The 14,409-nt window shown below is 41.8% G+C and overlaps 1 protein-coding gene across 2 annotated transcripts in view; it reads right to left on the bottom strand.

The window, feature by feature from the left end:
• The window catches only part of LOC140741140 (pleckstrin homology domain-containing family A member 3-like), a 39,147-nt gene that overhangs the window by 5,975 nt on the left and 18,763 nt on the right, over positions 1–14,409 (bottom strand). For both annotated transcript variants that reach the window (XM_073070957.1, XM_073070958.1), the window contains 3 exons: positions 4,451–4,609; positions 3,656–3,699; positions 1,822–1,976 (listed from right to left, as the gene is read on the bottom strand). In XM_073070957.1, coding sequence (XP_072927058.1) covers positions 1,822–1,976; positions 3,656–3,699; positions 4,451–4,609 — 358 coding nt within the window. The remainder of the gene's footprint in view (positions 1–1,821; positions 1,977–3,655; positions 3,700–4,450; positions 4,610–14,409) is intronic.

Genomic DNA, 14,409 nt, shown 5'->3' with positions numbered 1-14,409 from the left:
GAGAGAGAATAGCAGGTGCTTTTCTTAGTCACGTTTGACCTGATGTCATGAAAACTTCATGAGGTCTGGAGTCATTGTTGAAGACTCCAAGGACTGGCTCCTCCCCCACCAGTGACAGTGACATAACTAGAGGTTGAGATGGAGCAATTTAGCACATTGTCTAGGGTATAATTGCGTATGTATGACTGCCAAGCTTTTGCTCTCTGGCCTGAGGAGCAACACTCTTAGTTTGCTGAGCTCCAGTCCCAAGACGTTTGTGAGGAAGACTTTACAAGGTCAACTGGGCTGGGAGAAATCTTTATCACAACCAAATTCAAGTCTTAGCTGAGTGCTCTGTATAGTTTTATTCTCTTGGGAAATCCAAATCTAATTGGTTGGCTGGGCTGCTTCACAGGGCATCACAAGGAATAGGTCTTGAGGCAGTTTGGTCAGACCACGTAAAGTGTCAGATTTCCTCCGCTGAAAAGGATACTGTAACCAGAATGGGTTTTGTAAAGTCACAATGGTTATTTTGGTGATCATTATCACAATTAGTTACTCCTCTCCACCCAATACCCAAATTTCCAGATTATTAATCTGAATTTACATTCCACACCTACTATGGATGGATTTGAACTCTACTCTGTGAATTGTTAGTCTGGGCCCCTGGGTTAATCATCTAACCATATATTTTTGCAATTAGACCAGTGGTCAGAATAAGGGAGTGGGAGTAAAAACACGTTCCTGAAGACATTTATAACAATACCAAATGTAGACATGCAGCAGGAAAGAACAAAATACCAGTAAAGAGAAATGCTCTTAGCCATTTTCCAGCTCAACATTCTGGACAGCATTTGCACAGGATGTTCTCAAAACAATTTGCACATGATGTTGGTCATCACAAGTCAAGTGCCACTCAAAACCTGCAGCTGCCAGGAGCAAAGCAAGGGATTTGCAGAATAAAGAGTATCCTTTATGTGAACAGAGCACAAGGCTTTGCAAATTGCACTTAGCTGCTAATACCTCAATTTTGACAATGTACAGTTGGGAAGACATTTTGTTCCGGGGGATTTGCTTCACTTGCAGGACCACATTTAGTTTTAGTCTCTATAACCAGAGGAGGACATACTTGCCTTAGAGCAAGTGCAGTGTAGATTCTCTAGAATCATTTACTTGAATGAGGGAGTTGTCTTTTAAGAGAGTGAGGAGCATAGACCTCACTGGACCTAGATCACTGGTGATCTCATCCAAGATACAAAATCAAGAGGGCAAGTTTACTGAGGCCAGAGAATGGAGAAAGGGGGAAAAGTCTAAGGATAAAGGGTCAACTATTTGGAATGGAGGTCTAAGAATTATTACTTCACTCAAAGGGCAGTGAACCTTTAGGATTGCCTCCCCCCACCCCCCCCCCCCCCCACACACCCAAGGGCCGTAAGCTATTTAGTACGTAGAAGACGGAGATGGAAATTTTTGGGCACAAAGGGAATCATGAGATGAGAGTGTAATAGGGAATCAGATTTGAGATAGATCAGCCGTGGTATTGAAAGGCAAATCAGACTCATGGGGCCATCCTTCACATTTCAAATGTTCTTTTTATTCTCTACCTTCTCAGGCAGATATTTTCAAATAAGAGTTCAGACTCAAATTGTAGACTACTAAACTAACCAAGCATATATTTAAAGTGTAGCACAAAAGAGAAATGCAAGTTTGCTTTAATGATCTTTGCAGACCGTCTTTCTCCTGCTTCTGTCACTGAACCAAAGGTAAAACAATCCCTCTGGTTTTTTTTACTGCAAACAGTCTTGCAGGCTGAAGATACATTTAGTGCAAAAGACTTCTTACTTGATGGCTGTCCCGTGTAATTATTGTCTGGGCTCTTGATTTCCACAGGGGGTCTTGTCCACTTACTGGCTCGATACGCAGCCATTTCCTCCAGGTTTCTCATTACTGTAACGGAACCCTTCTGAGGCTGTTCTGGGCTGTTCATTTCTGTACTCCTGCAGCCAAACAATTAAGAATCAACAAGGCAGACACAGGACTATATATGCAATTTAGGCTCAACTAGCAGCACTGGGTATTAATGATTTACAATTGTTTGCTTATGAAGATTACTTCAGTACAGTTGGAGATATCTTTGCACAGCTTACCATTTACCACAATATCACAAGATTTAGAAATTATCTATTGTTTTGTCAATTTTAAATTAAAAATGGACAATGCTGGCAAGGTCAGCATTTACTGTATTACCCATTCAAGAGAAGTTTGGATAGGTACATGGATGGGAAGGGATATGGAGGGCTGAGGACTGGGTGAAGGTGGCTTAAATGGTTCGGCAGGGACTAGATGGGCTGAAGGGCCTGTTTCTGTGCTGTATTTCTCCATGGCTCTAGAGGTACAAAAAAGGGGTTAAAGGTTGCCAAGTCATACTTCGGTGCCAGGGAAGCTACTACAGAGGATTCTTAGCCAATTGCATCGGGAAAGACAGATTTCTTAGGGACAAGGTAAATCACGGCTTTGCGCAGAGGGTGTCAAGGGCTTACAAACTCGACTGAGTTTTTTTGAGGTGGTGATGAAGATGATTGATGAATAATTTCCATTCCAGTACTGATTGTGTGAGATTTATATTCTCTGCTCAGCTACACTCACAGGAGGAAAAGTTCTTTACACAGAGTGGTGAGTGTGTGGAATGGGCTGCTGGAGACGGTGGTGGAGGTGGAAACAATAGGGTCTTTTAAGAGACTCCTGGATAGGTACATGGAGCTTAGAAAAACAGAGGGCTATGGGTAACCCTGGGTAATTTCTAAGGTAAGGACATGTTTGGCACAGCATTGTGGGCCGAAGGGCCTGTATTGTGCTGTAGGTTTTCTATGTTTCTATTCCTAACTGATCGAGAGGACTGTGGTCAGCTGGCACGTTAAATCTTTGCAATCCTGCTGGTGAAGGCGTCATATAATGCTGTTGTGGAGGGAATTCCAAGAGTTAGACTCAGCAATGAAGGAACAGCAATATAATTCTGAGTCTGTATGGTGAGGGACTTGAATGGGTACCTCGAGGGAGTGGTATTCTTTTGGCTTTATACTTCTGGGCCATTGATGTTGCAGGTTGGATGGTGCTGTTGAAGAAGCCCAGGCAAGTAACTGCAGTGCAATTTATAGATGGCTATGGTGTGCCAGTAGTGAAGAGAATAAAGGTTTAGGGTAGTGGATGAGGTACAATCATATGATCTGCTTAGTCCTGGATAAATCAAACTTTGATTGTTAATGCAGCCACTTTAATCTACGCAAGTGAAGACCGGTGTCAGCATCATCACATTCATGTCAACATTTAATACAAGCACCATAAATCCAGATTCACATATTGCACTTTATTAAGATTGCTCAGAAATATCTTCATATGCCTTCAGTCCAAATATTTACTTCGAAAAATTACCAAATGCAGCAGCTGCTCACAGCTAACTGATTAATCACTGGCGAATGTGGTAATGGTATTGGTATAGGAAGAAATATTACCTAGAGAATTCTATGGCGGGCAGGGTATGAGGGGGGAGGTGTGACTGGGAAAGAAAGCAAACTTACTCTTCTTCCAATACTGCCATGGGAGTTTTGATGTATGTAGCATTTAGCACAGGAAGTTGTCAATGCATTTGAAATTGAACACAAGCAGTCAGGATGCCTACCTGTCAGAAGCAACAACACCACTGTGGCTTACAGAACGCTTAACCTGTAGATTAAAAACCAAAAGGGAAGAATGAACACAAGTTAACTTCTTTTGTCCTGAAAACATGACTCTTCCACCATGAAACAGCCCAGTGCAAACTTCTGTCGCTGAATCCACTCACTTACAGCTCACATGGGATTGCAACTGATTTTGCTTTTAAAACACAAGCAATAAAACAGGGCCCATTATCAAGCAAGACCTTTACTTTCATTCAATCCAGCAGCTGTTACATCCTTATGTAAAACAAAACCAATAGTCTCAGTTAACTAAAACATAACCAATGGGACAGATGCCACAATTAGAATGTGATCCTCGCCGAGCAAGGGACAGGGCCCGTAGGTATCTCCGCATGGCGGTGAGCATGGCTCAGAGAATCCGGTGGGAGCAGCGGAGGGAGCAATGGTCAATAAAATGGAGGTCCCTGGGATCCTTGTGATCTTGACTCCTTCCTCTACCCCTCCAGGTAAATTACCAGAGCTTAATCAGAAAACAATCCAATATCAGTCTCACAGTACAGCATATTAGTGCATCAGGTCTGCACAGCCCAAAGCAACAGCTCTGGGCTCACACCCATCAGCAAGTTCCAAGATGTATCAAAAAAAAGTATTTGCCTAAGAAGGAAGTTAAAAAAAAAATAAATCCCATCATGAGACACATCACATAGCAGAAAGATACATTCTTCCTTCAATCAGGAAGCCTTCAAGGGATGGGAATATTTCTTTAACAAAAGGAAAATACTTTTAAGTCCACTTACCCTGCGAAGAGGCGTGGAAGTGACATGAGTAGCAGGGGATTCTGGGGGTGAAAGTAGCTCTGGGGATATCCTCACACTTGCTATTTTCATACAGTCCTCGAGGGTACATATAAAGGTGTTGCATGTGGCTTTAAGTAAAGAAGAAGCTTCGTTCATTTTCTGAAAGAGAGAAACAATCTATAAATTTGTACAAGAATCAACAAAGTACCTTTGTTCTTTAAGCTATTGTGAATAACCAGAGAGTGAAAATGTAATTGAAGTCAACCATGAGTGCTCCTGTTTCCTCCCACATTCCAAATACATTCGGGTTAGTAGGTTAATTGGTCACATGGGTGTAATTGGTCGCACAGGCTTGTTGGGCTGGAGAGGCCCATTACTGTGCAGTATCTCGAAATAATAAAAATCAAAAAGCTTTTTCCCCCAAACTGAAGGCACGTGTTAGGCATAATGCCAGAGGACTGGAAGGTACTATTGTTCAAATGGAGAGAAGAAATAAAATTAATTACAGGGCAGTTGCCCAGCAGCAATAGTGAGCAAATTCCAAGGCCAGTGAGGTATTCAACAGCCAACATGGACTTCAGGCTGTTCATGCTCGACTAACTTGACTGAATTTAAAAGGAGCCATAATGGCAGAATATCTGATGTCTGTATACGTAGATTGTAAGTATTTTTAACAAGGATCCACATGGCAGACTGAGCAGGAAGAAATAAACAGACAGGAAACAAGGAAAAGAGGATGGTTTCATTAAAAGTTGGCTCAGTGAGAGAGAAAAGGTTGACAGGAATTTTACTGACAAGTCTGTCTTCTCTAAATTTCCACTTGCTTTGGATTTAATAAATGATTTGACAAACAAATGATTTGGACAAGTGTAGAAGACATGATCAAAAAGTTTGTGAATAATACCAGCATGGTTATAGCAAGAAAATTTGGCTGCAGGAAGAAATCAATGAGTTGGTTAGGTTGGAACAGAAGAGATAAATAGAATTCAATCCAGACAAATAGCAAGTAATGCATTGGAATGAGTAAACAATGCAAAGGAATATAGGACTAATTGTAGGACACAGAAGGCAATCTTGGAGTACATGTCCACAGACTCTCCAGAGATTATGGGGAAATAGATGAGTTGGTGAAGCTTGCCATTTTCATCAATTCTTCAGAATACAAGAACAGAAAGGCCATGGTAGAAATGTATGAAACACTAATTAGGCCACAAAGCAGTGTACATTTTTGATCACTATATTGCAGATGTTATGTTATGACACTAGAGAGTGCAGGGAAGCTTCTGGGAGTACCTGAGGCTGGAGATGTTCAGTTGCTGCGGTATCTGCAAATAAGTCACTGACAATTTGATCTTATATGACTATGTGTGCAACTGAAAAACCTCAAATCAACCAGACTCTTTATTAACAGGCAACACGAGTGAATCTGCAGATGCTGGAAATAAATAAAAACACAAAATGCTGGCAGAACTCAGCAGGCCAGACAGCATCTATAGGAGGAGGTAGTGACGACGTTTCAGGCCGAAACCCTTCATCAGGAGACTCTTTATTAAGTTCCTCTCCCCCCCCCATGGGTATTATTATGTATGTTACTTCACTACAAACTAGGTACCCACAAGGATATGCAAATTAATTTCATATGACATAGGAGGCTACCGTTTGGCTTAAAGATTTAGCCAGTTCTCAGAGCACACCCAATAGTCTCATTCCCCCCACTTCCCTGAAACCCACTCTTTCACATACCCATTTCCTCTACCACCACAGACTTAACAATTTACAGTTGCCAAATAATCTACCAAAATACCTTTGGGATGTGGAAGGAAACCAGAACTTCCAGCATTCCTGTATTAAACTATATTTTATGAATAGTTTTATAATTCAGAAACAAGGCTCAGCTGTAAAAGCCAAGACAGTGCAAGATGGCAGGTCAGACCCAATTCTGATGTACTGCAACTTGTTCAGATCTATGATAAAGCACATGTACAGACACTTCTTGGGTGAATTGAGGTTTTGGGGTCAAAGTCAGAATGCTACAGCACAGAAAGAGGCCCTTCAGTCCAAGGCTGAGTCGGGCGGCGCCGTGGAAGTCCATAGCGGGGGTATTCCCTTCTACCGCCTGCGTGGGATGACGAGTCTATCGAGACCCTGAGGACTTGTGGAAATTGTGTGGTGGTTTCTTTCAAACTTATAGTCTTTTAACATCTTTGGACTATTTTTACCATGCCCATGGTCTTTTTTTTTTATCAATTATGCTATTGTTTGCACTGTTGTAACTATGTGGTTTTGTGCAGGTCTTATAGCTTTAGTTTTTGGTCTTGTTTTGTCTGGTAGACTTGGAGCTCCTTTCAGGGGAACGCGCTAAGATAGTAGCACAATATTAATATGCAGCAGCCTCTCTGGACTCTGGATTGGGGATTGCCAAACGTTATGTGGATTTTCTGGTGTAGTCTGTTTTGTCATGTGCTTTTGTGATATCATTCTGGAGGAACGTTGTCTCATTTTTTAACTGCATTGCATTTGTGGTTTCTAAATGACAATAAACTGAATCTGAATTAGTCCATGCTGAACTGTTACCTGCCTAGTCCCATCAACTTTCACTCGGGCCACACTGTTCCCGTTCATGTACTTATCCAAACTTCTCTTAAATGTTCCAGTCAAACCCACATCCATCACTTCCAATGGCAACTTGTTCCACACTCGCACCATCTTCTGAGTGAAGTTCCCCCTCAGATTCCCTTAAATATTTCCCCTTTCACCTTTAACCAATGACCTCTAAGCTCTAGTGTCACCCAACCTCAGTGGAAAAAGCCTGCTTGCATTTACCCTATCTATACCCCTCAATTTTGTATACTTCATCAAATCTCCCCTTATTCTCCTGGACTCCAAGGAATAAAGTTCTCATATATTCAATTTTTCCCTACAACTCAGGTCAAGTTTCGGGTCGACAGACATGTGAAAATGTATGGGTTAAAGTGAAGGTTTGTGTTTGTGGTGTGGGGGAGTGGGGAGGCAGAAATAGGACTGCTTTGACAGCTGGCATAGCTTCACATGTCACAAGGAAATTTACGGATTATGCTGCAGAATTTAGAGGGTAGAAAATAAATCTCATTGTCAAGTACTAGAAGAATTTTAGCTGTTTCAGGGTAGATATGCAGTTGACATTGTCCCAGTCTAGAAACAGTTGGTGATTCACAGCAGGTGACTTTTTAATTCAGAGGTGAGGAATCTTTGGAATTCATTACTCAAGGTGGATGTAGTGGTTTAGTCACCAAATTCATTCAAAAGATATCCCTTGAGGCATATAGAGGGTGTAGGAGACATCTTAAAATTAGGAGTACAAAAAAAAATCTATCAAATATTCCCAACAGACAAGATTAAGGAGAATTCCGGACATCATGTATATAGGAGTCAGAGAGTACTTAGGGAAAATGTGGTCCCCTTCGGGAATAATGTGTGGAGCCAGGGAATGTAGGCAGGGTTCCAAATGAATATTTTTGGAAGTATTCACAAAGGACATGGCAGAAGGTGACACAGATGTAAAAGGTCAGCCATAATCATATTGACTGGCAGCAAAGTGCTAAATGGTCCACTATTAAAATTAATGCAAAAAAATAGTATTGAAACAGGTGCACAAGCATACTTAAGTGGTTGGACTGATTGTTTGGGCAAGAATAGAAAGCCTTTATGCATCTCAAATAGTTGTTGTCCACAAATTTGGCCACATCAAAAGCTGCCACAATACTAGTACCAAAGGGCTACAGCAGAAATAATAGAGGAACTTCACTTGCAAAATGCAAGCATCATCAACACGAAAGCAGTAGCTTGTGGATTAGCTACTAAAAGCACCATTCTAAATATGGAAATAATGCACGAGGACACTTCCAGCATGTCCACAGACAACTGTGAGAGTGGCATTTGTGGATTGAGGCAAGGCACAACGTCATTAATTCCACTGAACGCATTGACAATGCAAATATCTACGTCAGGATGCTGTTTATTGACTATCGCTCAGCATTTTACACCATCATTCCTGATGGAAAAGCTACAGAACCTCTGACTCGGTGCCTCTCTCTGCAACTGGATCCTCAGCTTCCTACCTGGCAGAGCACAATCTGTGCGGATCAGAAATAACATCTCCACCTCACTGACAATTAACATTGACGCACCTCAGGAATGTGTGCTTAACCCATTGCCCTACTCCCTCTACACCCATGACTGTGTGATGGGCACAGCTCAAATGCCATCTATAAATTTGCTGACAATTGTTGGCAGAATTTCAGATGGTGACAAGAGGGCATACAGGAGCTAGATAAACCAGCTAGTTGAGTGGTGTTGCAGGAACAACCTGGCACTCAATGTCAGTGTAACGTGCTGTAACGTTTCACTGCTAAGGCTAAGCTGAAAGAGCTGATCGTGGGCTTCAGAAAGGGTAAGATGAGGGAACACACACCAGTCCTCAGAGGGATCAGAAGTGGAGTGAGTGAGCAATTTCAAGTTCCTGAGTGTCAATATCCCCAAGGACCTAACCTGAACCCAACATATCGATATAATTATAAAGGCAGCAAGACAGCAGCTATATTTTATTAGGAGTTTGAGGAGATTTGGCATATCACTAAAGCAGTGGAGAACTTCTACAAATGTACTGTGAAGTGCATTCTGACTGGCTGCATCACCGTCTGGTATGGGGGAGAGGCTACTGCCCAGAATTGAAATAAGTTGCAGAAACTTGTAAAATTTGTCAGCTCCATCCCATTATATCCAAGGTATCTGCAAAGAGTAGTGCCTTAGGGAGGCAGCATCTATCATTAATGATCCCCACCACCCAGGGCATGCCCTTTTCTCACTGTTACCATCAGGGAGGAGGTACAGAAGCCTGAAGGCACACACTCAGTGATTCAGGAACAGCTTCTTCCCCTCTGCCATCCGATTCCTAAATGGACTTTGAACTCATAAACACTACTTCATTTTTTTAATGCTGCTTATATGATGCCGTGCTTTACATTGCACCTGTGCATACATGTACATATAAACTACTTTGAATAAAGCTGGCATATTGGAGCTCTGTTTACACAAGAACATAAGAAGCAGGAGCAGGAGTCGGCCATCTGGCCCGTTGAGCCTGCTCTGCCATTCAATAAGATCATGGCTGATCTGGCCATGGACTCATCTCCACCTACCTGCCTTTTCCCCATAACCCTTTAATTCCCCTAGTTTGCAAAAATCTATCCAAGCTTGTCTTAAATATATTTACTGAGGTAGCCTCCACTGCTTCATTGGGCAGAGAATTCCACAGATTCACCACCCTCTGGGAAAAGCAGTTCCTCCTCATCTCCATCCTAAATCTATTCCCCCAAAATCTTGAGGCTCTGTCCCCTAGTTCTAGTCTCACCTACCAGTGGTAACAACTTTCCTGCCTCTATCTTATCTATCCCTTTCATAATTGTACGTTTCAATAAGATCTCCTCTCATTCTTCTAAATTCCAGTGAGTACAGTCCCAGGTGACTCAATCTCTCCTCATAGTCTAAACCCCTCATCTCTGGAATCAACCTGGTGAACCTCCTCTGCACCACCTCCAAAGCCAGTATGCCCTTCCTCAAGTAAGGAGACCAGTACTGCACACAGTCCTCCAGGTGTGGCTTCACCAGTACCCTCTACAGTTGCAGCATAATCTCCCTGCTCTTAAATTCAATCCCTCCAGCAATGAAGGCCTAAATTCCATTTGCCTTCTTGATAGCCTGCTGTACAGGCAAACCAACCTTTTGTGATTCATACACGGCACTCCCAGGTCCCTCTGCACAGCAGCATGCTGCATTTTTTTTAACTATTTAAATAATCTGCTCTTTCATTTTTCCTTCCAAAGTCGATGGCCTCACATTTACCAACATTGTACTCCATGTGCCAGACCCTTGCGCACTCAATCTATCTATATCTCTCTGCAGACTCTCTGTATCTTCTGTACCATTTGCTTTTCCACTCAATTTAGTGTTATCAGCAAACTTAGATACACTACACTTGGTCCTCTCTTCCAGATCATTAATGTATATCGTGAACAGTTGTGGGCCCAGCACTGACCCCTGTGGCACACCACTCACCACTGATTGCCAACCAGAGTAACACCCATGTATTCCAACTCGGCTTTCTATTGGTTAATCAATCCTCTATCCATGCTAATACATCACCCCCAACTCCATGCATCCTTATCTTATGGATAACTCTTTAATGTGGCACCTTATCGAAAGCCTTCTGGAAATCCAAGTGAATAACATCTATCTATTCCCCTCTATCCATATGCTTGTTATATCCTCAAATAACTCAAGTAAATTTGTCAAACAGGACCTGCCTTTGCTGAATCCATGCTGTGTCTACCTGATGGATCCATTTTTTCCCCAGATACCTCACAATTTCTTCTTTAATGATAGCTTCAAGCATTTTCCCAACTATAGATGTTAAACTAACTGGCCTATAGTTACCTGCTTTTAGACTACATCTTTTGTTTGAACAGTGGCATGACATTCACCGTCTTCCAATCCACTGGGACCTGCCCAGAGTCCAGAGAATTTTGGTGAATCATCACCAAAGCCTCTACTATAACTTCTGTCATTTCTTTCAGTACCCTGGGATGCATTCCATCAGATCCAGGGGATTTGCCTATCTTCAGGCCCACAAGTTTATTTTCTTTATTGCTCGCTTGGTGGTACTTCGTTGCTTTTTAAACTTTTCCCAATCTTCTAGTTTTCCACTACTCTTGGCGACTTTGTATACACGAGCTTTTAGTTTGATGCCTTCTTTTATTTCCTTGGTTATCCAAGGCTGTCTCTCCCCACCCTCACCGTCCTTGTTTTTAATATATTACTCTGCACATTACTTCAGTAGACTAGAAATCTTCAGGATTCACTGGGGTGGGATTCCATGTTTTGGAACAGAGAGGCTTTTTTTTGTCGGGGTTGTAGGGGTAGAGAGATTTGAGATGTTTAAAACTACAAGCAGCTTAAAGTGACGGGAAAGGCTTGCTCCCCTTTGAATAAAAGTCAGTAACGATAAACATAAATTTTAGAGTAAGACTTCTGCCAAGCTACTGCATGCAAATAGGAAACATTAACTGCATTGCAAAATTCTCCACTGGCACAGGACAAAAGAGGTACAAACAAGATTTTAAACAGTACTTTATTTCAATCATCTTTAAATAACTCAAGCAATACAGGTTTCTGCAACTGTTTTCAGAAAATGCACTTTGCCATTAAATTATGGTAAACGTATGATGTACATATCAGCAGAAGAACTTGGTAGTCCCACATCATCTAACCACAACAGGCACATTAGATTTGCACATTCATGAGGATGAGAAAGATTTTATAGCTCACTACATCTAAAACACTTCAGCTAATGAGATGCTTTAAATTAGTAGCTACTATTGTTGGAAGCATTGCAGCAAGCTCCCACAAACCAGATGATCCATTGATTGAGAGATAAACATTGGGCAGGAAACTGGGGAGAAATCTGTGCTTCTCAAGTAGCACCAAGAATTCTTTCAGGTCCACTCAAGAGATTAAAGATCTGAAAATCTGAAACCTTTGACCATGCTGAATATCACTGGCAAAACTTGGGACAAATGCACAATCTTCTGCTCCAGTGGCACTGTAACAATCTGAGAGATGGAGACTGTATCACCATTACCTGTTGAGTTCCAGGGTTAATCCAAGCCCGCCAAGCCGTTGTCAGCAACCCAGGATAAAACAAAGACAAGGACAGGAAATGGAACTTCAGTAATTCAGAACGGCTTCGAAAGATTGTTAGGGGTTGAAAGAGTGGGGAAAGAGTGGGTGGGGGGGAAGAAAGAGCCAAGGCAGACAGAAAGGGGTTTGGGTCAAACGTTTGTTGTGGTCACATTAGTTGATCAGTTTAGGAACAGACAGCATAATCCAGAAAACTGAAGTTTAAAATGGGAGCTCAAAAATTGCTTTTAAGAAAAAAAAGCAGCCTGGAATAAAAAGCAAGCATCAGTAAAAATGTGCAAAACCTAAACTTGTTCATCCATCTTTTTAAATAAATAAAGCTCCACAGGAGTTCTGATCTCACTGCAGCAGGTGGACAAATTTTAAAATTAAATAACTCCAATTACACACAAAGTATGAGACACAGCCGTTATCGTTTCAATCCTGACTTCCAGCACCACTTGTGTGGAGTTTGCACGTTCTCCCCATGAATGTTCAAGTTTTCCCTAGGTGCTCCCAGATCCAAAAAGGCAGGTTAAAAGGTAGGTTAATTAAACCTTGTGCAGGTAAGGTATCGAGAAGAAAGAGAACGAATTGCAGAACTACAGGGAAATAAGTAGACAGGGAATGGGGCTGTTCTGGAACGTAATGAACAAGTATCTTTTCAAACTCATGCCATGGTATTGTTGCAAAGTAGTGGAAAAATAAAAACGCAGACCACCTATCCACAACCTACACGATGAATTGAAGTGGCCTTTTGGAGGAAATAGTTCCACATTGGCAGTTCAGTGAAATACCCAATGTCGGATTTTTACATCAAGGGCAATATCATGTGATGCCCCCAAAGTTAAACCACCTCCAAGCTTAATCTTTAATTCCCCTAAAACATCTCTCAATTTTGAAAGCAGGTGCTAGAAATATTACTCCCCTTTCATATAATGAATTTGAATTTGAGGTCATTGGCAAGCACCCTGCTTTTGCCTTTTGTTCACTTCTGCTGTTGCTGGGCATAATTTTAACAGGATGTCCTGTGTCCTTAACTGCAATGTCATCACACTGGCTAAGCACAGAATCAGAACATGAACAGAAGACAAGGAGTTTTTGAATTAATTTTTATGACATTTGTTACAATTGGAACATCAGATTGAAATAGAAGCCAAGATGTCAGAACATTTAAAATCCCTTGTTTTTTGAAATATTGAAGGGCCAGATAGTTGTTAAACTGCAACATGGCTCAATTCAAAAATCTGAACTTTTCCAACACAATCCAAACTTCAGGACATTTGACACCCTGATTAATCCATAGGGATGGACAATAAATGCTGGCTTAGCTGGTGACACCCACATCCCGTAAATCAATATTTTTTTTTTAAATCAAGAACCTATCAATCTCTGCCTTAAATATACCCAGTGACTTGACCTGCACAGTCGCCTGTGGTAAAGAATTCCGCAGATTCACCACACTCTGGCTAGAGAAATTTTTCCTCATTTCTGTTCTAAATGGAAGCCCCTGAATTCTAAGGCTGTGTCCTCTAGTCTTAGACTCCCTCACTATAGGAAACATCCTCTCCATATCCACTGTATCCAGACCTTTCAATATTCAATATTGAATGGTTGAGGGGGTTTTCTGATGAGATTTCCCTCCCCCATTCTTCCAAGTTCCAGCGAGTACAGGCCCAAAGCCAACAAATGTTCCTTATAAGTTAACTCTTTTATTCCCAGGATCATCCTTGTGAACCTTCACTGAACCCTCTCCAATATTAGCACATCCTTTCATAGATAAGGGGCCTAAGAGAGCTCAAAGTGCAGTCTGACCAATGCCTCAGAGCATCAGCATTACATGCTTGCTTTTGTATTCTAGTCCTCTCAAAATGAATGCCAACATTGCATTTGCCTTCCTCACCACCGACTCACCCGCAAGTTAATCTTTAAGGAATCCTGCACGAGGACTCCCAAGACCATCTGCACCTGATTTAAGAGGGGAAAGGGTGACTAAGAACTGAGTAGGCCCCTGAGAGATCGGTAAGGCCCCTATATCTTGAGCCACAGGAAACAACTTTTTAAACAAATATTTCTCTTACGCCTACTGAAGAGAAAACCATGCAGCTCACAACACAAGGGAGATGTTTTTGCAAACATTCATTACCAGGAAGGAGGTGTTTGCAGCCTTACAATACAGTACAGGCCAAGTGCATCCTCTTACTTAGTGGGAGAATGAAGAGGAAATTGCAGAGCCCTTGCAGAGA

Source organism: Hemitrygon akajei, chromosome 18, assembly GCF_048418815.1.
Source record: "Hemitrygon akajei chromosome 18, sHemAka1.3, whole genome shotgun sequence".
Taxonomy (NCBI): domain Eukaryota; kingdom Metazoa; phylum Chordata; class Chondrichthyes; order Myliobatiformes; family Dasyatidae; genus Hemitrygon; species Hemitrygon akajei.
The sequence above is the reverse complement of the archived record's forward strand: the minus strand, read 5'-3'. Positions and strand labels throughout refer to the sequence as shown.